At 52.2% G+C, this 22,244-nt stretch overlaps 2 protein-coding genes across 3 annotated transcripts; one reads left to right on the forward strand and one right to left on the reverse strand.

Annotated features, from left to right (window-relative positions):
• Positions 1-376: 376 nt before the first annotated feature.
• On the reverse strand, positions 377-5,523 carry PCED1A (PC-esterase domain containing 1A). The gene is made up of 8 exons (XM_081034705.1): positions 5,062-5,523; positions 4,624-4,768; positions 4,028-4,107; positions 3,681-3,919; positions 3,430-3,580; positions 3,072-3,318; positions 1,104-1,379; positions 377-762 (listed from the first exon to the last, which is right to left on the reverse strand). Exons 2-8 carry the CDS (start codon positions 4,745-4,747, stop codon positions 515-517), a joined length of 1,365 nt encoding a protein of 454 aa, XP_080890831.1. The 5' UTR covers positions 4,748-4,768; positions 5,062-5,523; the 3' UTR covers positions 377-514.
• Positions 5,341-22,011, forward strand: VPS16 (VPS16 core subunit of CORVET and HOPS complexes). 2 transcript variants are annotated; one of them, XM_081034703.1, is made up of 25 exons: positions 5,341-5,679; positions 15,571-15,659; positions 15,920-16,017; positions 16,105-16,233; positions 16,322-16,466; positions 16,582-16,697; positions 16,797-16,919; positions 17,023-17,078; positions 17,197-17,262; positions 17,425-17,514; positions 17,629-17,723; positions 17,857-17,933; positions 18,406-18,537; positions 18,630-18,757; positions 18,888-18,923; positions 19,116-19,224; positions 19,341-19,475; positions 19,571-19,679; positions 19,772-19,869; positions 19,954-20,061; positions 20,372-20,449; positions 20,547-20,716; positions 20,797-20,893; positions 21,534-21,637; positions 21,759-22,011. In XM_081034703.1, the coding sequence occupies exons 1-25, from the start codon at positions 5,489-5,491 to the stop codon at positions 21,901-21,903; spliced, it is 2,724 nt and encodes a 907-aa protein (XP_080890829.1). In that variant the 5' UTR covers positions 5,341-5,488; the 3' UTR covers positions 21,904-22,011. The 2 variants fall into 2 exon arrangements, with proteins under 2 accessions (XP_080890829.1, XP_080890830.1); XM_081034704.1 differs by lacking the exon at positions 17,197-17,262.
• The last annotated feature ends 233 nt before the right edge of the window (positions 22,012-22,244 follow it).

Here is a 22,244-nt window from a genome sequence, read left to right on the forward strand (position 1 = left end):
AGAACTTCAAGGTATGTGGTTTTCTATCTCCAGGAGTAGATGAATATTGAAGGTACACATGAATGAGACTAGCACAGGTGAAAACTAGCCAGACCCAAAATTCCATATAAGATGTTGACAATTTCAACTCAGCCCTTGGTACTTCCCAATCCCAAAGAGCTGCTGACAACAGGGAACCTCTCCCGAATCTTTGTTAAACACCTGTGTTGTGGTGAAGGTGGAAACGAGTGTGTGAGACAGCAGGAAGGACGCACTCAGTGATTTCTAAACAGTGTGAGGTGAAAGGTCCAAAGTTGGGAAGAGCCCAGAAGCAGTCTCCCCAACTCTTAAGATCATGGTTGGGAGGCCCGCTCCCTCACACAGGAAGATGCCACTCTGTTCTTCCATGCCTTTATTGGTGACAGCAATGGACAAGAACAATACCAGGCATAGCAGACACACTGGCCCAGCACCTGGGGTGGCAAGCAGGCCCTGCAGGGCCACTGGCATATCCAGCCCCAGCCCAAGATCCAGTCTACCCAGGCCATGTCCCTGAATGGGCAGGAGGCCGTCTGTCCAGTTTGTATGTGTAGATCAGTCTGTCTGAGTGTCTGAGCCGCTGCCTGCAGGGTCCCCCCATCCTTGGTACATGGTAGGGGCTGCTGGGAACACAGCGTGGCATCCCCCGGTGGACCACCGGGCCCCGGTGCTGACCGTGGGGGATAGGGCCAGGGGCTGGAGGTGGCAGGGGGCCAGGCACAAAGTTCACTCCAGGGCCACATCCTACAAAAGAACCAGTCATTTATGAGAGTGGGCTTCCAGCCAAGGTGAGCCCAGCTCTGCTTTTAGGCCGCTCTGGTCCTCCAGGGCGAGTTTCTCTGGGCTTTAGTTTCCCCATCTGCAAAATGGCAATACCAGTTCCCTACCTCCAAAGCAGGACACTGACAAAGAGCTGATTAATGAGTCTACAGATGCTGTTCCAGACTGAGCTGTTAATGAACCCAGTCCTGGGGGCACAGGAGTGATCCAGCTCCTCTTAGCCTGACGAGGCATGGGAGGCCAGGCTAGGGGAGGGGAGAAGGGAGGCTGGGAAAGGTGTGATGGGAAGCCGCAGAGGCACCTACCTAAGTGGGGTGGCACTGAGAAGTCTTCCGTTGGATTATAATTGAAGAATTCATGGGGTGGGAAAGGCTGGCCTGGGAAAAAAGGGGCATCCTGGGGCAGGGGTGGGAACAGGGGAGGTGGGGAGGGCTGAGGAAGGGGGTAGGCAAAAGGCATGGGAGGGGGCAAGGGAGAAGGTGGGGGTAGGGGCAAGGCCAGCTGCTCCCCGAAGTCTGGGGGCTGCCCCTGGCTCCCCTGGAACAGATGATCCAGCTCTGGCCAGTCCTCAGTCCACGGGTCTAGGAACGGGATGGTTGTTTTAGGCAGGCCTGGGATGCCAGGCTGCCCTGACCTCTGGCCCTCCACACTGCTGCACCTCTACTCTCCTCCAGGTGGGAGCACCCTCTGCTTTCCACCCAGTTGTTCTCATTCCCTCTTATTTCTGGCCAAGCCCGAGGTATATATATTCCTTGTTCCCTGCCTTTCTCAAGTCAGTGGACCTGCCTTTGTTCTGACCTCACGCTCCCCTCAGTCTTCTCCCTTTGTTTACCCAGCTCCTGCATGCTTTAGCTTTTTCTTCTTCCAGCAACTCCCCACAGACCGATAAATAAGCCAAGTAAGTCTTCTCTCATAAAAACATAAAGATGCTGCCACTCCCTTCTCCCAGTAGTCCCCTGCTCCTTTCAGACTTCTACAAAGAGTACCGTGCCAGGTTTCCATTTCCTCATCAACTGCTCACTGCCTCTTTTAACCCTACTCCAATCTTTCAGCACTTTTCCCACTAAATGTAACCACTTCCTGGCAAATTTCACAAATTCCTTTCTTCCTGACAGTCTCATGACGTGGCCAATAGCCACTGTCCTCCCTTAAAGTGCCTCTATCTTCATCTCTTTTTGTTTCAGCCTGTCTTCACTTTCAACTCCAAAATGTGGACACTGTTCTGCTTTCTCCTTCATGGGTCACTCACGTCCTCAGCTTCCATCTCTTGGCCGGTCCCACTGATTCCAAATCTACTCCATGTTTCCACACTACCTCCAATAGATTTGCTCTGACCAAACTCACCAACACGCCCTCCCACCCAACTCTTCCTTTTGCTGTCCCTATTTCTGTAGTTCCAAACTGGATGCAGAGGACCTGAGCCACCACGTCGGGTCTTAGGACCTTTAGAGCATCCCTTCCTTTGCTCCGGATCAGTTCTCTCATCTGAAAATAAGGCAGCTGGATGGATCATTAGATAATCAAAGTCCTAATTCACCTCCCTGATGCTCCAACTTCTGGCTACCAAGTCCCAGAAGTCTGCCTCTATAACATTCCTGGTCTGTCTGTGTCACCACCCCTTCCTGTGCTTCAAAGAATAGCCTTCTAACGTGACTCATGCCTCCAATTCAACAAATGCTATCCTGCAGGTACTATGTACACAGCAACTGTGCTAGACACTGAGGTCAAAAGGGACAACTGTCAACAAGTGAGGCAGGTCCTTGCCCTTTGAGGACAGGATCCAGGGGAGAAGCAGAGGTGGAAACACTCAGCCTTGATGCCCCCTTTGTGAGCATGCAGGAACTGAGAGGATGACAGCACCAGTCATGGGGGCTTCTTTGCTTCTGCCACACTGCCTGGATTGCCCTTCCTCCATTTTTCTTTCCGTCCTCCACTTCTGTGCCTAGCTAACAGTACCCCCATTTCCTTTCGGTTCTTCTATACAGTAGAACATCTTTTAAGACGGTTCTTATGTGCTCAATGCTTGTATCAGTTCATTCGTGTACACTGAAGTGACTCTATGGCTAGACCGTACAGAATCAGAACTTGAACTGCAGTGTTGCTCCTGTGATCTCACCCGCCCCAGGGGATGAGGAAGGGGCACTCAGGGGCCAAAGCAGTCCTTCAGGGAGCCTCTACTACCCTGGAGCACCTCTGTCCTATTCCGTTCATGAGCCCTGTGCTCTGAGGGCCCTCTCTGCATCACTACCCTCCCCACTCATGGTAGGGCTCACCAGGGGGGCAGTCACGCTTGGGCAGCTCCACACCCCAGGCATCAGCCACGTGGGTCAGAAGCAAGTGTGAGAGGTGGCGGTGGGCATGCTGGTCCCAATGGATACCATCCCGGTGACGGTGCCGTACTGCATGCCGGAAATGAAAGTGGAGGTCCAGGACATCGAAGTAGTGGTCCCCAGCCAGCGTAGCACTGTAGAAGTTCCCTTCAACCACATCCTGCCGCAGAGAGGCCGCCAGGGGCTGGAGCTAAGGAAGAAAGTACAGCATCTAAGAGCCGCAGAATGAAGCAGGGTCGGGAGGGTCCTCTGTACCAGCCAGCTGCCCCCTCCCCCATCCTGAGGGGCCCTGGGCACTTGCCTCAGGTAGAAGAAAACCCCCAGTGACACGCTCCCCCAGCGGCATTGCCATGTTCCACACCAGCAGGCAGGAGTCTGGCAACACCTGGTCCATTCGCACGAACACCCGCTCCAGGTTCTCTCGGTAGCTCTCCATTGAGTAGCGCCCATACCTATTGGGCAGCACACAGGGTAGGCATGAGCACGGTGGTGGATGGCCTCTGAGACATACCTCCACCCCCAACCAGTATTTCCCTCTCCCCCCGCCCCAACCTGGAGAGATCCCAGAGGCAGGAGTTGATGATCACCAGGTCCGGAGCAGGCCCATATGTCAGCTCCTCCAGAACGCCCTCCAGGTACTCGGAGTAAACTCGGGTGAGGAAGTAGAAGCGCACGAGGTGGTGACCAGAACCCGAGCAGAACTGGCGGACCTCCCGGTACTGTGTCCCGTTGTGCAGCTCGCCCAGCTGACCCCCAGCCACCAGCTGGTCCTGTTCGAAGCTCAGCTCCCCCTGCCCACCCCCACAGCCAGCTCATCAGACCCATGCCAGGGAGGAGGACCCTGCCAGGCCAGGGTCTGTGCCCACCCGCCACTGGCATGGTCACCAAGCTTCCCTCACCTTGGCCTTCAGCTGGGCGGCTGTGAGCAGTGAGTCTTTCTGGAGCAGGAGCACCAGGTCCTTGTACACAGCCCGCTGGACTACAGGGAGACAGAGATTGCCAGGCTGAGGCAGGTCTCACCCCATCCAAGTTCCTCCCAAGTCCAGGCCCCCCATCTGCCCAAGCCTGGGGTTGCCCAACACCACCTCTGCGGAGTGTTGACTTTGAGGTGGGAGAAAAAGTGGGGTTCAAGTCCTAGCACCACCTCTGATGCTTCTAGTTGTGCATCACCCCCAACTTAGTATACAGTGACCCAAGATCACCTGGCAGAAGTCGCCCAAGTCACCTGGGACACAGACAACACAATCCACCGCTCCCATAAGGGAAATTATGGAGGACTGTCGGGGGGAAAAAAGGATGGGGTGAAAAGCTTGACAGGCTACCTCTGTTGGGACACCTGTGGAAGGTGCATGGTGAAATAAAATGAGAAAACCTACTGGACTGGAATAGACTAAGGATCGGAGAGGAGGTTTGAGATGGAGACAAAAAGGGTCCAGACTTAGAAAACAGGCTGCAGGTGCGGGACTCGGAAGTGTGATCCTAGGGGGACACTCACTTGAGTCCCCCAAGATGACCACGAACTTGTTGTGCAGCAGCTGCTGGACTTCCGAGGCCTGGAAGTGGACCATGGCGCTTCGCAGCGCGCGGCGAGGCTCCTCGTTCTCCAGACAGAAGACCATGCCGCCGCTGACAACGACGGGCTGCAGGGAGAGGCCACTAAGCCGCGCGAGAGTGGGGACTCAGGGCAGGTCTGCCCCAGAGCCCGTCCTGGGATAAACGAGACCCGTGCCGGCCTCTCCAGGAACCAGGCGTCGGCGGCAGAGTGGGGCTCATGGTGGCGCTGGCCTCGGTCACACCTGGCACTGGAGGCTGGGGTCGCCGGGCCCACAGGCCTCCGGGGTACGGAGGCACTTCCCGCGCGGCTCCGCCCTGCGCCCAGCCAAGTGCCCGCTGCCTCCTCGCGCATGCGCGCGTGCCCGCTCGCGCCAATTACCGAGTCCCGGAGCTCCGCGCGGTTCACCCGCGAACAGGGCAGGCCCGCGCACCGCGCGCCTCGCCCTCAGCGGGCTCCGGGCCTAGCCTCATGTTCCCGCGTTCCGGGAGGCCGCTCGATGCCGCACAACCCCCGCCCCGCAGAGCCCGTGCGACCGGGTTAGCCGTCGGTGCGCAGCCGGGCGCCCAGCGCTCTCCATGCGTGCGTCCCGGGGGCCCCGACGGCACCTCGGGCCTCGGCGCCCCCGGCGGCGACGCTCACAGCTCCTACTTCCGGTCACCCATGTCCCGCCCTGCGCGACCCCCAACGCCCGAGGCGATAGGAAGGCGGCGGGGGTGGCCGCCGTGTGGAGGCAGAAGCCAGTGCCAGGCCCACCCGGGCGGGCACAAGGCCCGGGTGTGGGCGGGGGCGCGGCGGCGGCGGCCGAATGCAGCTGCCCACAGTGCTGATGGCAGTGGCGGCGGCCTCGCCACGTGACCCAGGCGGGCGGAAGCGGAAGTGTGGGCCTGGAACCGGTGTCAGGCGGTGTCCTCTCAGCGCTGCCCAGCAGCCGCCTGCACCAGCTATGGACTGCTACACAGCGAACTGGAACCCGCTCGGGGACTCTGCCTTTTACCGGTGAGCCGCCCCGCCCTCACGCCCACGGCCCGGCTTACCCGGCTCGCCCGTGGGCTCGAAGTCTCCGGGCGGAGCCGGCGGCGCGCGCCCCCGTCACTCCCGGCGCTGGGGTCCGCCCCTTGCCGGCTCTCCCCTGGTGCCTGCCACTTAACGCACAGCCGCCTATGGACCACAGGGGCACTCCGAGGAGGGCGGGGTCGCACGGCGGGCGGGGTCACCGTGCTGACCTAGGCTGGGAGAAGGGGTCGATCGCCAGTGGATCCAGGGGCAGCACGAGTGAGGACCCTTGGCTGGGGGCACCCTCCCACGGGAGTCGTAGTGTCCTAAGCTAATCTTTCTAAAGTGTAAACCCATCCCAGTATGACCCTGATTAGGATTTTTCAATGGCTTCCCTTTGTAGGATAAACTCCTCTTCTTGTTATGTCTGTCAGTCGACCCCTATTTGTCTCTGCAACTTCATTTGCTGCTCACGAATTTTGTGTTCCATTTGCACACACACAACAGAACGTGAACACATCATGTTTCATGCGTCCCCACGTGCAGCAGCAGCCTGCAGGTCCTTTTGTGGGCACTGCCCTTTCCCTCTATGTCGCTGGAGAAGTCTTGCTCATCCTTCGGGACTTAGTTCAAGGGTCCTTTCGGAAACCTGCCCTTATCCAACCCCAGTACAGTCAGCTGACTTTCTTTTGCGCTCCCGGGACCCAGTGCTAGTATCTATGATGTATAGCACAGTAGGGCAGATTTGTATAGGTGTCTACTGCTAAACCACATTCCTTGACGGCTGAGAGCATATTTTTTGCACGTCAGTATCACCAGTGCACGTTTAGAAGAGGGCCTGCTAAGTTTATTGTTGCCCAATGAACTTTTTTAAAAAATACTTTATTGATTGCTACTAAAGATCACAAAGACGTGCCATTGGGGTCTTATTTCAATAGAAGATACCTGTTTGTACCAGTGAAATTATGTGTCACTGTTTTTCACTTATTAAAACTTCTGTGCAATTTTTGATATGCAAAGTGTCAGTCCCTAAGAGGGACAAATGCCTTGTGGCAATTTTTAGAGATCTATTGCATTTGTGGTTTATGCCTAATTCTTGCCTCTTATAAATATGCCAATACAACATGAACAAAATTGCAAAAGTTTAGTTAAAATCAGTAAAGTCAGTAGGAAATAACAATAATTTTTAACTGCTTTTTGTGGAGGAGGGATGCCAGTTGACTTAGGTAAGTACGCAATTTAGTGTTTACAACACAGTGTACACTTTTGAAAATACTGACTTGTATTACTTTTGAAAATGCATGTTGCCTACACAGGCTTGTTAAATAGGAGAATACTAAAAATGACCTCATTGCTACAGAACTCCTGTTTATCATATGAAGTCTTAGTTCTGTTGCTACACCAATAAAATTTTAAAGGAATATGTGTTGGGTGCATGCCATAGACATGACCTGCGCGGCTAGCCTACCCCTTACCTGTTTCTGCTGTATTGCCTGGAAGGAGTAGAGTCTTGCTGTGGAAGATATATTATTTTTGCTAACAGATATTTGCCTTTCTGTGTGTTAGACGCTGCTAAGTATGAATAATAATTTGTGTATCAGAATTACCTTGCTTATTAAGGTTGAATAACTTCCCATTGTATTATGTATATACCACATTTTGCTTATCTATTCATCCATTAATGAACACTTGGGTTACTTTCACCTCATGGCTGTATGAATAATGCTGCTATGAACAGTGGTATACAAATAGCTCTTCAAGACCCTGCTTTCATTCTGTTGCATATATAACCAGAAATGGAATTGTTGGATCGTATGGTAATTCCATATTTAATTTTTTTTTGCCCCCACACCTGCCGGTTTTTAAGCCGTTGTTTCTCAGTGTAGGTGTAGGGCACAACTCCCCGGCCCATGCTGGTATTATGAGCTTTGCACTCCCCCCCGGCTGAGGCAGGCGGTTGGTGGTGGTTGCCGGTCGGTGGTTGGTCTCACAGCTGCTCACTGCAGCTCACACCCACATATGGCTGCTTACGGCAGCCCAGCTCCAGGGAGAGCCGTTGTTCACAGTCTTAGCTGTGTGGGAATCAAACTGGTGGCCTTCAGTGTTAGGAGCACAGCGCTCCAACTGCCTGAGCCACCGGGCCGCCCCATATTTAATATTTTAAGGAACCATCATACTGTTTTCCATGGCAGCTGCACATTTTGCATTTCTAGCAACTGCACACAAGCGTTCTTTAGTAGTATTTATTTCTGAGGCAAGCTGGAGTCAAGGGATTTCAGGGATGATGGTGGATTCTCTTTAAGGCCTGAGGATTTGGGAATTAATAGAATATTTCCCAAGGCTAGACGTGATATGCTTCTTCCTCCCCAGTGGTCCTATAATCCAGCCTGGAGAGGCTGGAGAGCATCTACTTTCACAAGGGCTCTTCTCACACTGCAGTGGACCATGCCTTTCCAACAGTTCAGCTGCACTGCCGCAGGGATGTCTTCACTGTGTCCTGGAGGCGGGTGGAATTGAGGCTACCAGAGCTGCTGGGTTTAGTGATTTCCTGGCCTTTGAATCCAGGGTCCATTTACTGCCACTGAGGAGATTTTCCCTTCCGGGACCTACGAGTAGAAGAGAAAGATGTAACTGGCCTCCCTCATTGAAGGTGTGGCCTGTCCTGACAAAGTCCACATCCCCTGGGCTTTTCTGACAGGCTGCCCTCTTTGCTGCCCTTCGCTTTGCCCATGCCCCCCTCGAGGCACAGCTTGAGTCCCTGAGAAGCCTGTACCTCAAAGGCGGGGAGAAGTGGTGCATGCTTTGTTGCCGTGCACTCGCTGACCCGTACCCCTACCTGCTTCCGGGGCTCTGCCTCCGTCCCACCCGTCAGTGTCCCTGCCAACCTCCTGGCACGCATCCCTCAGTGATGGTTTGGTTGCAGGCTTTGGCCCACAGCCTCCTAAGCATCCCAACGCTTGCTTACCTCTTCCAGGGAACTTAAGTGACCTCCTGGCTTCGTGGTTCCGTGAGCTCTGCTCAAGGGATTTTGTGCACCTCAGCCACCCGCCCTCTGCCCCACGCTCACCCAGAACTGCTCAGACTTGAAATTCAGACAGCCCCTTCTCTGACCACAAGTTCCTGTCCTCATGGACACTCTGATACCTTCTAATACACCTGTTCTTCAACCTCATGGGGATCCTCATCCCTGGAGCGCTGTGTTCTCTTCGTGTCCACAGGCAGAACTCCTATCATGTATCCCTCCCTGTCTAGCTTGTACCGCCATGGTCAGGCATTTCAGTTTCTTTCTTGCCTGACAACCTTGTTCCTTTGCCCTTTGGTTGCACCTGCCTGGCACAGAACCACCACCGCCTGGCACAGAACCACCAGCACATCAACCACTCACCATCTCTATGCCTGTACACAGGCTGCTGAGCGCTGCCATGAGGGTGACACATAGGCAGGTTGGCTCTACTACAAATCATGGCTGCCAGCCTCAACTGGGCCCTCACCATCCTGTTTGTGGGGTCAGCTTACACTACTCAATCGTAGGGGCTCCTCTTTCCTTTTAAAAGATTTCACAAAGAAACATTTAATTGTAAACAGTTAAAATAGTTTGGAAATACTGAAAATTGAAGCCTAGGCCCCTCCTCCCAACAGCTGACTTCACCTCGTTCTTCCCAGAGAACTAGAAGTCATTGCATAGAAGGGCCTAGGCTTCTCCCAACCAAACCTGCCTGCTGGCTTTCCCACCCACGGAGGAGGTGAGCTGCTGTCTCCCTGCCTTCTCAGAAACGATTTGCCATCCACCCACACCCTCCCCCAGCTTGTGTTTTTTCCAGCTGTTGTCCAGGCCCCCCTGCGTGAAGATCACCTGAGATGCTGGCTACATGCAGCTCCCTAGGCCAGATCTGCTCCCTTATCTCTCGTGGGTCCTGAGACTTTGATCTGTACGTTAACAAGCACCCAGGTGGTTTCTTTGCTGCAGGAAAATTTGAAGCCCACTGCTCTACACTGTTTTCCTCCATCCCCACCACTAAGTGCTCCTTACCAGATTTCAAATCTACCCATCCTAACAAAAAATAAACTTCCCTATTTAAAAAATAAATAGGTCCTTCCTCCTTGCCCCCTCTTTATCTTCCCCACCCTAAGGTCTGAAAATTGCCATCTATTCTTGCTTCCATTTTCTCTCTTCCTAGTGACCACTCGCTCTAGTCAGACCATCCTGGTCTCAGTGACATCGCGTCGCGTTACTGCCGTGGATACAGCTCAGGCCTCATCTGAGCTTGGCTCCCTGGAGCAGGATCTCCCCCTTCTTTCTTGGAAATTGTATTTAACCTTTCACTCTGAAAAATTCCAAATGTACAACAAAATAGGATGAACACCCACAGCCAACATTTAGGCTTAAAAATTGTTATAGTGCTTTAGTATTTGCTTCAACTATTGTGGAGATTTAAAAAAATCTTTTATTAAGAAAAAGTTCAAATACACGTATAGTAAGCATAATTTAGTGGACAACCAGCTACTCATCATCCAGCTTCAACAGTTCGCCACCCCAACTTCTTGTTTACATGACATTGACTTGTTTAAGAGACCAAGTCACTTTCTGGATTTGTCCCATTGCTTCCTTGTGGTGCCTTTGAACTTTATCATAGCCTGTATTTCCTGAAACTGCCTTAGATCTAAAGGCTTGATTAGATTCAGGTTGAACTTTTTGGGCAGAAATGCTTTGTAGATGATGCCAGGTGTTCATTCTACATCACATCTGGAGTCAATATTATATCAGGTTTTCTGCTGTGAGGGAGGTTGACATTAACAAGTGGGTTCTGATGCTGATGGTCACACCTTCCGTTATAAAGTCATATTTTCCCCTTTTGTGACAAGCAAATGCTCTGTGGGATACTACACTGGTTATATCAATATAAATCTAATCCGGAGACAGAAACCATATAGAGATTAAGCAGGGAAGTTCCATATAAACTCTCAAACTATGATAACAATGTAACTATAAGATGAAACAAAACTCCTCCCCAAGGGCTGAGGAAAAGGAGAGACAAACAGTGTGTCCTCCCCAAGCTAGGGTTCTGACCTCCATGGAAAAGATGCAGGTGCAGTCCACTGGGTGGTGGAGACGTTTGCTGATTTGCCTGGGCCAGAACTGGTCTGCAGTCACTGGGCAAGGATGGCACACAGGTGAGCCATAGCTGGTGGCCAGGTTCGTGGGCTTCTTTGTGAGCTGGAGACCTGGGGCATGCAGCATCTGTGTGGAGAGAGCCACAGGAAGAGACACCAGTCAGAGCCACGGCTGTGAGGTCACCGACAGATTGTGTTGTGGGGCATGTTCGGGGCAGCACACCACCAGGTGTCCTCGTACCCACATGCTGACCGAGCTTGCCGCTGCTGGAAGCAGCCTGAGAGTCCATTCCTCCTGTGGCGTCCCTACCGTGCCTTCTACTGAGAAAGGTTAACATCTAGCTCCTTTTCTCTTTGTAAATGTGCAGGTGCACTCAGAGTCAGCCTTCCTCACCGCAGCTCTTACAATCCTCATTACTGCCATACAGCCAAGCACGGAAGTCACTCCCAAAGCACGTCGGACTTGGCGTTTCACTACAGAAACTGCAGGCTTGATTAATTGTGATGCCCTGCGTTCAGTGGGTGACTAACATCCGTTTCCCCTTGGCAGGGAGCTCAGCACTACACTCAAGCTTAAGCACATGACCAACGAATCCTCAAATCCCATCTTTAGGGGTCCATCTCATGGGACCACTCTTTGTGCCGAGTCTGTATCAGTCTGGGTCCAGTTAGGAGACAGAAAGTGGCAAAGTTTAAGAAATACAAAGAATTATTAAACTGTGATAAAACAGTAAGTATAAGATATAAGAACATTTCATATGTAGCCTGGAGCTGAGGGAGAGTACCCAGGGAAAGGACAGACTGAGGTTCAGACCTCCTTGGAGAAAAGAGAGTTGCAGTCCACTAGGTGGCAGAGAAGTTCACTGGTTTGCCTGGACCAGACTTGGTCAACATCTGCTGGGCCAGCAAGAAGCAACCCTCTGGGGTTCAGGGAATGTGGGGTCACAGGTGAGCTATTACAACTGGCTGCCAAGGGTGTGGGTGTGCAAGGGGAGTGGGGGAGCGAGTGCAGGCAGGCAGGCAGGGTGTCTGTAAGGTGACTGGGAGTGTAGGTGTGCAGAGGCGTCAGTGGAAACACGAGTGGGCAGGCAGGGCAGCCAGTGGCCATGCATCTTGGAATGCAGAGGAAGTGCAGCCTGGCGTAGGTAGGAGGCCAGAAACGCCGCGTCTGTCCAGGGAGCCCTGGGAAGCTGATCACCAGTCCCAGCGAGCCTTTAGGTTACTGCATGGCTGGGGCAAATCCCCCGCAGATGTCCTCACACCCTGGTGCTGGCTGGCTGTGCCTGCTGGAAGAAGCTGAAGAGCACCTTCCTCCTGCAGCGCCTCCTTCCAGCTCCCTCTACTGAGAAAGCTTCACATCACACGTATTGTGATGGAGAAATGTTTAACGAAATGCTGTCCTTTAACACAAACATGTTGAAGTGTGAATTTGGAGCTGAGGGGCCATGAATTGATAACTGGAATGCTAGGTCTGTGTGAATCTATTTCCCCATCAGATTTTAATCCATGATTTTAGTAACAAAATGTCAAAAGAAATACATGCGGGTTTATAAAAAATTCAAATAATGCAAAAGAGTGTATAGCCTACAAATTGGCAGTCCCTCTCCCCCTTTCCCCATTCAGCACCCTCCCCTAAGGTAACCACTGGCTCAGTGTGGAGGCCTCTGAGCGTTTTTTTCTGTGTTTACACACATTCATGTGATTACACGTAAATATGCTTGTCAAAAATCTGTGCTCAAGTTTTTTATTACATAAATGGGTTTATACGGTTCATACTGAGCTGCAGCTTACATTTTTTTACTTAACAGTATTTCTTAAGAGATCATTTCATGTCGATATACACCTTATTAGTGGACGTATAATATTGCCCAGATGGGCACATCGTAGTTTATTTAACCAGTCCTGTTTTGATGGACATTAAGAAGGTTTTTCCAGGATTTTTTAAGACTATTTTAAACAGTGCGGCCGTTAATTCATACCTTTGTGCACTTGTGCGTGTAGTTTTATAAGTTAGACTCTTGGAAGGAAATGCTAAATCAGAGGCTAAATGCATTTAAAAGTTGGGTAGATAGCACTTCATTTTCTTCCATTAGGGCTGAACAATTTATACTCCAACTAATATGTATAAGTGTTCACTTTTTCTACATCTTCAACAATATTGGATGTTATGGACCTCTTAATTTTTGCCATTCAGTTGGTCAAAATATAAAAATAATTGTTAAATTCATATTGATCTAGTTATTAGGTAGGTATGTCTCGTCATATCCTTTGACTATTTTTCTGTTGTGTTGTTTCTATTGATTTGTAAAGGAGCTCTTTACATGTTCTCCGTGTTAACTCTTTGTTACAAATGTTATAAAGTTTCTCACAGTGATTCGTTGGCTTTTATGTATTTTTAATGTACAGATTTAAAATTTTTATGCAATAAAATCTATTAGTGTTTTTCTTGATAATTTCTGAGTTACGTGTCTTGCTCTGGAAGACTTTATTGTAGTTCACATTGTAAAAATATTAGGTTATATTTTCTATAAGTTTTTTATGTTTAGTTTTTAAATATTTTCACATAAAGTAGTATGATATAGCCCTTGATCATCTTTCTTTTAGTTTTCTTTTTTTTTAAATTAATTAGAGCCTTTTGTATTTTTAAGAAAAGTATCTCTTTTTTCATACATGTCACAAACATTTTTTTTCTTTTTCGTAGTTTGTCTTTCTAGTTTATTTCTTTGGTGGATTTTTTTAATGCACAAAAGTTTTTTTAATGTTAATTATTTTAATAAATAACTATTAATATGGTTTAAAGACTCAGTCTCATTCCCACCCGTGTCCCTATTGAATTGATTTCCACTCCTTACCTACCAGTAACTACCAGTCATCACTGTTATTAGATTCTTATAAATCTGACCAGTTTCTTTTTTTCAAATGTTTCAAATCTGACCAGTTTCTTTTTTTCACATATAAATATGTGCTGTGTTTATCCCTATTTATGTGGAAGTATACAGAAGTTCTTATTTTTTGTTTAGATCCATTTGTTGGTCTTTCACTATGTGACTTCTGGGTTTTATATCATGCTTAGAAATTGTTTCTACTTTGAGATTGTTAAAATACCCAAGGTTTTCTCTGATGTGGCTTTATTTTTTTAACATTTAAATTTTGAATTCCATTTGGAAAACATTTTATTGTAGAGATTAAGTAATGAAATAGAGTTTATTGTGATTCTTCCCGTATGGCCCATTGTCTCATTTCAAGTATCAATTTGCACCAATCCGAAAATGCTATCTTTATCACATGCTCAATTCCCAGGTCTTTTTCTAGATTCTGTTCTCTTCCATTGATCTATTTGCTTATCCCTATGCCAAAACAATAGTTTGAATTAACTTTAGTTTTATATAGTATATCACACCTGATATACATATGTTCTCATAATTTCAAAGGTTCTTAAATATCTCCCAGTATTTTCTCTTTCAGAGGATCTATTTTTTTTACCCCAGATAACTGTACAATCAATTTGTGCTTCCCTCCCCCAAAAAACTGGGGGTAACTTTTACTGGATTTCTTGTGTATTTATGGATCATTTTGGAATATTTGTCCATGTCTTCTATATCCTTGAGTAAACTTTGACTTGATTTTGTAGACGTTTGTATTAAGTTTATTTCTGGGAATCTTACAGTTTTCTTGCTATCATTATTAGGATGTTTCTAAAGTTGTTTCTAATTTGTTCTTGCTATGGTATAGAAAACTAATTGGTATAGAAAATATGTTGATTGTTGCTTACCCAACTGAGCTTTTATTCGATGTTCATAGACTGCTTTAGGTTTTCTAAGTAGACAATCACGTTATTTGTAAATAGTAGCAATCTTACTCCTTTTCCAAGATAGGAAACTTTATTTTTTTCTGAAATTGTTTTGGCTAGAACCCCAAGAATGTGAAATAGAAAGTAACGGTAGGCATCTTCCTGATCTTTAATGGGAAGGCTCCTGAAACAATGCCAGCCGAAACACCCTCCTCCTTAAACACTATTTTTGTGTGGCATCCTGGAATAGTGCCCACTCCTTCTCTGTCCCCTCCTTCCCACCTCCAACCATCAAATGATGGCACGCCTCAAGCCTCCTACTCTGTCTTCTCCTGCAGCACACACGCTCTGCGTGCACATCTCAGATTGCTGTCGTCTCGTGCCAGCGTGTGATTTTAGTTACCTCCCGTAAGCCAAGCAGTCAGATTGCCATCTCTAACCCAGGATTCTCTGCCCAACTCCAGACTCACTGAAGAGCTCCTCTTGGATTTCTTTCAGGCACTACTAACTCAGTACCTCAGAGAATGAGTTCTTTATTAACTGGTGATGAGCTGGACCCCTGGGTATAAAGGCCACAACCTGATTCAGTGCTAAGAACCAGAAGTAGAAGAAAGGCTACCTACCCTGAGAGACTCTCACGGGGTTTTATTTTCTGCTAATGTAGGCCCAAGCCAGCCACCCCACCTAGTCCTACCTCATTTTGTGCCCTGGATATTGGCCACACAGCCTGCCTGCCCCAGAGGCTCCTGCTATCCTTGCACACTTGCCCCAAGAACCACATCCTTCCCTGCCAACAGACTCCACGCCCTTACCTGTTGTCCCCAAGTGTGTATGTGGTTGTTTCTAGCCATCATCCCCCTAACCGGCCCTGGGAGGCCTCCTCAGATTTCCTGTGGAGGAGAAATGGAGGCCTTAGGGGTTCCTCTGGGGCTCACTCCATCCAGATGCAGGGTCATGAGGAAGCTAATTTCTGTTCGCCTCTGTGTGCACAGGAAATATGAGCTGTACAGCATGGACTGGGACCTGAAGGAGGAACTCAGGGACTGCCTGGTGGCTGCTGCGCCCTATGGGGGCCCCATTGGTATGTCAGCCCTCTGCCACTGCATGTTCTGGGACCATGGAATGAACTCAAGGTCCTTGATTCCTGGGGGTCTTGCTGTCAGGTCGTTCTTGCTGGCGTATGCCACCCTCCCCCACCCATCCGTCCCTGTTGAGATGCTTTTAATTCTGGTTCTCATGAGGCCTGCTTCATGTGGAGTGGGCCTGAGGAGCTACTTCCTGAGGCCTGCTTCACCTGGGATAGGTATGGTGAGCTGAGACAGGTTTCTTCTCAAACTGCAGCGCTGCTGAGGAACCCCTGGCGGAAGGAGAAGGCTGCCAGCATCCGGCCGGTGCTTGAGATCTACTCTGCTTCTGGCATGCCTCTGGCCAGCCTGCTGGTGAGCACCCTGGCCCAGCCTGGGGCTGGGGGCTGGGCAGGGCTTCTGCCTCCCAAGACAGCCTCGGGAACTTCCTCTCCTCCACAGTGGAAGAGTGGCCCTGTTGTGTCCCTTGGCTGGTCAGCTGAAGAGGAGCTGCTCTGCGTGCAGGAGGACGGTGTAGTGCTGGTTTACGGGCTTCACGGTGACTTCCGGAGACACTTCAGCATGGGCAATGTAGGGGCCACGGGAGGCTGGGGGAAAGGACGGAGTCTGTGACCCTGTGGCTTCTTCAGGGCCCCTCTCCACTCACCCCTCTCCCCAGGAGGTACTCCAGAACAGGGTTCTAGATGCCCGGATCTTCCATACTGAGTTTGGTTCCGGAGTGGCCATCCTCACAGGGGCCCACCGCTTCACCCTCAGTGCCAACGTGGGCGACCTCAAACTTCGCCGAATGCCAGAAGTGCCAGGTGAGCTGGTACCCCTGAGATAGCCGTTCAGTGCCCACAGATGTGCTTCCAGACTGTGGGGTCAGTAGAGGCGATGGCTGTGGGCTCCGGTCATCCTCCTCCTCCCTGGCCACAGGTTTGCAGAGTGCACCCTCGTGCTGGACCACACTGTGCCAGGACCGAGTGGCACACATTCTTCTGGCTGTGGGGCCCGATCTTTACCTCCTAGACCATGCAGCCTGCTCTGCAGTGGTAAGGGCCTGAGTGGGAGTGAAATGGAGGGGCTGGGTGAGGTAGTGGGGAGGCTCTGAGAAGTCAGTATCTCTGATGGCTTCCCCGGCCCTGCCCCAGACGCCCCCTGGCCTGGCCCCAGGAGTGAGCAGCTTCCTGCAGATGGCCATCTCCTTCACCTACCGACACCTGGCACTCTTCACAGACACAGGCTATATCTGGATGGGGACAGCTTCGCTTAAGGTGTGATCCTGGGACAACACAGGGAAGATCTGTTGGGGGGAGGGGAGGGGCTTTTCACCCTGACTGTTAGGACAGGGCCCTGACGTGCCCTGCACCCTTACAGGAGAAGTTGTGCGAGTTCAATTGCAATATCCGGGCCCCCCCGAAGCAGATGGTCTGGTGAGACTGGGGGTGTTATGCTGGGGTGGGGGCGGACACACCCTGTTTCCTGGGTACCTTGATTCATTCTGTCTACTGGCCACGCCAAGTGGAGCTTGCATCTTATCTTCTCTGCCAGTGCACACTTGAGGGAAACCCCTGCCCCACGTGGGCCCCAGATGCCCCCAGGAACTGACAGCACAGGGTAAGAGGGCAGCAGACAAGTCAGTCAGAGGAATGGGATAAGGGGCAGGAAGTATGTGCAAGACTGTCCCAAGGCAGTGATGTAAGCAGTGACATGGGAGACCTGGCACGGGCCCAGCATTCCGTGCGTGTCCCAGACATGTATGTGTGGTGCTGCCCGCAGGTGCAGCCGTCCTCGCAGCAAGGAGAGAGCTGTTGTGGTGGCGTGGGAGAGGCGGCTAATGGTGGTGGGCGATGCACCCGAGAGCATCCAGTATCCTTGGAGGGCTGGGGGGAGGGGTGGAAGGGAAGGGGGGAGGGCATCACCCTCAGTGCCAATGTGGGTGACCCCATCGCTGGGTGCTCTGGGAGCCTTGACCAAGCTCAGGTTCGTGCTGGATGAGGACTCCTACCTGGTACCTGAGTTGGATGGAGTCCGCATCTTCTCCCGCAGCACGCACGAGTTCCTGCATGAGGTTCCAGGTGAGGCCCTCACAAGGCAGGGGCTCCTAGGCACTGTAGCCAGTGGGCCAGCGCCCCAGAGCAGGATCAGGGCATTGAGGCAGAGCTGAGGGTTCCCTGCCCACCTTCCCCACTCACCATCTCCCTTCCCCAGTGGCCAGTGAGGAGATCTTCAAAATTGCCTCGATGGCCCCCGGAGCGCTGCTGTTGGAGGCCCAGAAGGAGTATGAGGTAAAGCCCTGGGCTTCTCGCCGGGCCCCAGGATGCTCTCCTCCTTCCCCTTCCCCTGATTGACCCAGCCCCCGTCCCTGCCTGGGCATGGGTGGGCACAGCCAGGTGCGACCTGTGAAGAGAGGGATCTAGGTAAGACACTTGGCTGGGCTGGGGTGGGCAAGCTCAGGTAGACTAAAATGACATGGGGTCCTCCCTGGTGATGACGAGGGGCAGGGAGTCCCCAGCCCAGGCACAAGTCAGGGCTACTATCAAGAGGTCTCAGGGCCTCTCCTAGGCAACTGTGGGCTGGTATGGAGGGGTATGTGAGCACCTCGGGTGGACTGAGCTGAGGGGGTTTGGACTCCAGCCTCTACTGCCCTGCCCAACCAGCTCATTTGAACCACAGCCCAGAGGGGCGAGGGGCCTGATGTGAGGGTGTTCTCCGTCATGATGCCATGTCCCTGGCACCCTCTCCCCTCTTTCCCTCCAGAAAGAGAGCCAGAAAGCGGATGAGTACCTGCGGGAGATCCAGGAGCTGGGACAGCTGACCCAGGCTGTACAGCAGTGCATTGAGGCCGCAGGACACGAGCACCAGCCAGACATGCAGAAGAGTCTGCTCAGGGTTGGCCTGGGAGGCAGGGCTGAGCTGAGGGGCACTGGGCAGGGGTGGGCTGGCAGGGGAGAAGCTCTCTATTGCCCTCTGGTTCTTCTCAGGCGGCCTCCTTTGGAAAGTGTTTCCTGGATAGATTTCCACCTGACAGCTTCGTGCGCATGTGTCAAGATCTGCGTGTGCTCAATGCCGTTCGGGACTATCACATCGGGATCCCTCTCACCTATAGCCAGTATCCCCAAGCATTTCGGAAGGGTGCTCCCAGTCAGGGGTGGCAGGGGAGGGGGCCGGAGATGTCGCCGGGAGGTCCTTGGCAAATAGGACTTATTCCCCAGCCGGATCCTTAACTGAGTTAAATGCAGATACAAGCAGCTCACCATCCAGGTGCTGCTGGACAGGTACAGCAAGCCCAAGGGAGCCAGGAGGAGGGCTCGAGATGGGCGAGCATCATAGCTCCTGGTGGGCCCTTGTGGTCACTGCTCCTGACCTATTTCTTTGGGACCTGGGAACCCTGAGTTACAGGTTGGGGCTGCTCTGCCCTCTCTCTCTACCCACCTCACCCCATACCCTTTATCCTCCTTGCTTGTCAGGCTTGTGTTGCGGAGGCTTTACCCCCTGGCCATCCAGATATGTGAGTACCTGCGCCTTCCTGAAGTGCAGGGCGTCAGCAGGATCCTGGCCCACTGGGCCTGCTACAAGGTGAGGGTGTAGGCCAGGCCCTGGTGAGGTGTAGGAAATGGAGGGCTGGGGGGCCGTGTCCTGATCAAGGGCAAGGGGGTGAGATCGCCCTGTGTGTGACACCCTTCCCTCTGCAGGTGCAACAGAAGGACGTGTCCGATGAGGATGTTGCTCGGGCCATTAACCAGAAGCTGGGGGACACGCCTGGTGTCTCTTACTCTGACATTGCTGCGCGGGCCTATGGCTGTGGCCGCACAGAGCTGGCCATCAAGGTGTGGGCGCCCAGCCCTCCCCAGATGCTCTGACGTGGGTATTCAAGGTCCCCAGGCCAGCTCCTTCTCTCTGTGCCTTCCTCCCCACCCCACAGCTACTGGAGTACGAGCCACGCTCTGGGGAGCAGGTACCCCTTCTCCTAAAGATGAAAAGGAGCAAACTGGCACTGAGCAAGGCCATTGAGAGCGGGGACACTGACCTCGGTGAGCAGGATTTGGGGGAGGCCAAGGCTGGGGCCCCAGGCTGAGCAGGGACCAGGCTACAGCCCCCCCAACCCCCGCTTTATTGTCCGTAGTGTTCACGGTGTTGCTGCACCTGAAAAATGAGCTGAACCGAGGAGATTTTTTCATGACCCTTCGGAACCAACCCATGGCCTTGAGTTTGTACCGGCAGGTGTGTGTGGTTGGCAGGGGTGGGGCCGGAGCCTCCTGAGCCCCTGAGGTGGCCTTGCTGACTGCCTGCCTGCCCTGGCCCCAGTTTTGTAAGCATCAGGAGCTAGAGACGCTGAAGGACCTTTACAATCAGGACGACAACCACCAGGAGCTGGGCAGCTTCCACATCCGAGCCAGCTACGCTGCAGAGGAGGTCTGAGGCCCACAGAGCCGGTGGGGCCCATGGGTCTGGTGCCTTCTCCAGGAATCTGGGCCTCATATTTGGAGCACACCCCAACTGGTCCTCACTGTTGAGGGGGAATCTGAGAAGACATGAGGCCAGGATGAGGGTTGGCCCCAGAGGAGCTAGCCTTCCCCCTAGGGACACCACAGTGGTGCACCCAGAGGGTAAGGCTGGCCCTGGTGATTCTTGGCACAAGGATCGAGGAGAAAACTGTAGCCTTGGTGGGGAGGGCTGAGGTCCTTTGAGCTGTGGGCTCAGGCTTCCCTTCTTGCCCTTGTAGCGTATTGAGGGGCGAGTCGCAGCTCTGCAGACAGCCGTGGACGCCTTCTACAAGGCCAAGAATGAGTTTGCAGCCAAGGTTTGGCCGACTCTTTTTCTAAGAACATCTTTATTTCCCCTCCTAGTCTTCTCTCCTTATCCCTCTCATCCTCATCCTGCCTTATCCCTGTCGCTAGGCCACAGAGGATCAAATGCGGCTCCTACGTCTGCAGCGCCGCCTAGAAGATGAGCTGGGGGGTCAGTTCCTAGATCTGTCTCTACATGACACGGTCACCACTCTCATCCTTGGCGGCCACAACAAGCGCGCAGAGCAGCTGGCGCGTGACTTCCGCATCCCGGACAAGAGGTAGGTGAGGACCCAGGCTGCATTTAGGTCCTAGGATCCCTGCCCTTCCTACAGTACTTCTAAACCCAGCTTCCCCACAGGCTCTGGTGGCTGAAACTGACCGCCCTAGCAGCTCTGGAAGACTGGGAGGAGCTAGAGAAGTTTTCTAAGAGCAAGAAGTCACCTATCGGTTACCTGGTGAGGCAGGGGCCCTCCCTCCACCCCACCACCAGGGAGGGTAATCCTGGGGAGAGGACCGGGCCCAGAGATAGGCCAATGACCTATTCATACCTCTGTTCAAAATAGTTAGTGGGTGCTTCCTGTGTGTGCACATTCGTGGGCCAGGTACACAGGAAAATGGGCCTGAGTAGGCCTGCTTTCCCCCAGGAGGGCCACAGAGGGACCTCATGTGCCTGAGGAAAAGTCCTGTTTGAGTGAAGGGTGGAGGGAGACAGGGAAAGCATATCTGCAAGGCAGTGGGATATTGAGGGGGTTTGTTTCCTGTGGCAGGTGGTTTAGAGGTGTGGTGGGTAGCTGGGGCAGCCATGAGAGAAAACGCAGGCCCTGAGGGCAGGAAACACCTGTTGTGAGAGGGTGGCAGCAGAGGGTGGAGTGAACGCATAAAAATAGTGGCTCAAGGCTCTAACAGATCTTTGGTTTAGGTTGTTTCTGCCCTGAGAAACCTCTTGTCGGTGTGTGTCGGGCAGGGATGGTAGAATTATACACGATGAAGGGGATATAAAATATACAGGTACAATGTATCCAGTGGGCTTTTGCTTATAAGAGGAGACAGGAAGGTTCTGCCTTATCGTCTTCCTCCATCCCCTCCTTCTCTAAGCCTTTTGTGGAGATCTGCATGAAGCAACACAACAAATATGAGGCCAAGAAGTACGCCTCTCGTGTGGGTCCAGAGCAGAAGGTCAAGGCCTTGCTTCTCGTTGGGTGCGTCAGCTGAGAGCCCTGTGGGTGCTGGGGGGCTGAGGGGGGTGTGAGTGGACTGATGAGGGACATGGTTTGTGCCCTTGGTCAGCCCAGCACATCTCCCTTCCCGCTCAAACCACAGGGATGTGGCTCAGGCTGCAGATGTGGCAATCGAGCGCCGGAATGAGGCAGAGCTGAGCCTCGTATTGTCCCACTGCACTGGAGCCACAGACGGGGCCACAGCCGACAAGATTCAGCGGGCCAGGGCACAAGCCCAGAAGAAGTGAGGGGCCCACCCTACACATCTCCTTGAGTCCTGGGCTTGGCAGAAGTGTCACTGCTTGAACTGGGGTTGGGAGCCCAGGGGTCTGGTTGTAAATAAAGTTGGAACATTTTAGAGTGCTTGTCTTATGCAGTCCCGCCTAAGCGAAAGCTAGCTGGAAGCAGAACCATCTAAACAGCTCAGCAAAACTCCGTGTGTTTTTGTGGGGTCTGGAGAATGCGCTTCTCCAGCTATGTTTACAAGAGATCTGCCCCTCTACACAGTTACCAAGAAAAGCCCTCTCCAGCTGTCAGTCCCCAGAAAGATTATGGGGAGAGACGGCATAAAACTTAAGCAACAACTCAA

This window comes from Rhinolophus hipposideros (assembly GCF_964194185.1).
Source record: "Rhinolophus hipposideros genome assembly, chromosome: 22".
NCBI classification, from domain to species: domain Eukaryota; kingdom Metazoa; phylum Chordata; class Mammalia; order Chiroptera; family Rhinolophidae; genus Rhinolophus; species Rhinolophus hipposideros.

Excerpts from the sequence above, each read along its gene's own strand:
- PCED1A (XM_081034705.1), bottom strand. The coding sequence starts at position 4,747 with ATGGTCTTCTGTCTGGAGAACGAGGAGCCTCGCCGCGCGCTGCGAAGC. Across the intron at positions 3,581-3,680 it reads TGCCTCTGGGATCTCTCCAG|GTATGGGCGCTACTCAATGG; the intron begins GTTGGGGCGGGG and ends GCTGCCCAATAG. Across the intron at positions 3,319-3,429 it reads GGGGTTTTCTTCTACCTGAG|CTCCAGCCCCTGGCGGCCTC; the intron begins GCAAGTGCCCAG and ends TTTCTTCCTTAG.
- VPS16 (XM_081034703.1), top strand. The coding sequence starts at position 5,489 with ATGCAGCTGCCCACAGTGCTGATGGCAGTGGCGGCGGCCTCGCCACGT. Across the intron at positions 16,234-16,321 it reads GACACTTCAGCATGGGCAAT|GAGGTACTCCAGAACAGGGT; the intron begins GTAGGGGCCACG and ends CCCTCTCCCCAG. Across the intron at positions 18,758-18,887 it reads ATCCCTCTCACCTATAGCCA|ATACAAGCAGCTCACCATCC; the intron begins GTATCCCCAAGC and ends AGTTAAATGCAG.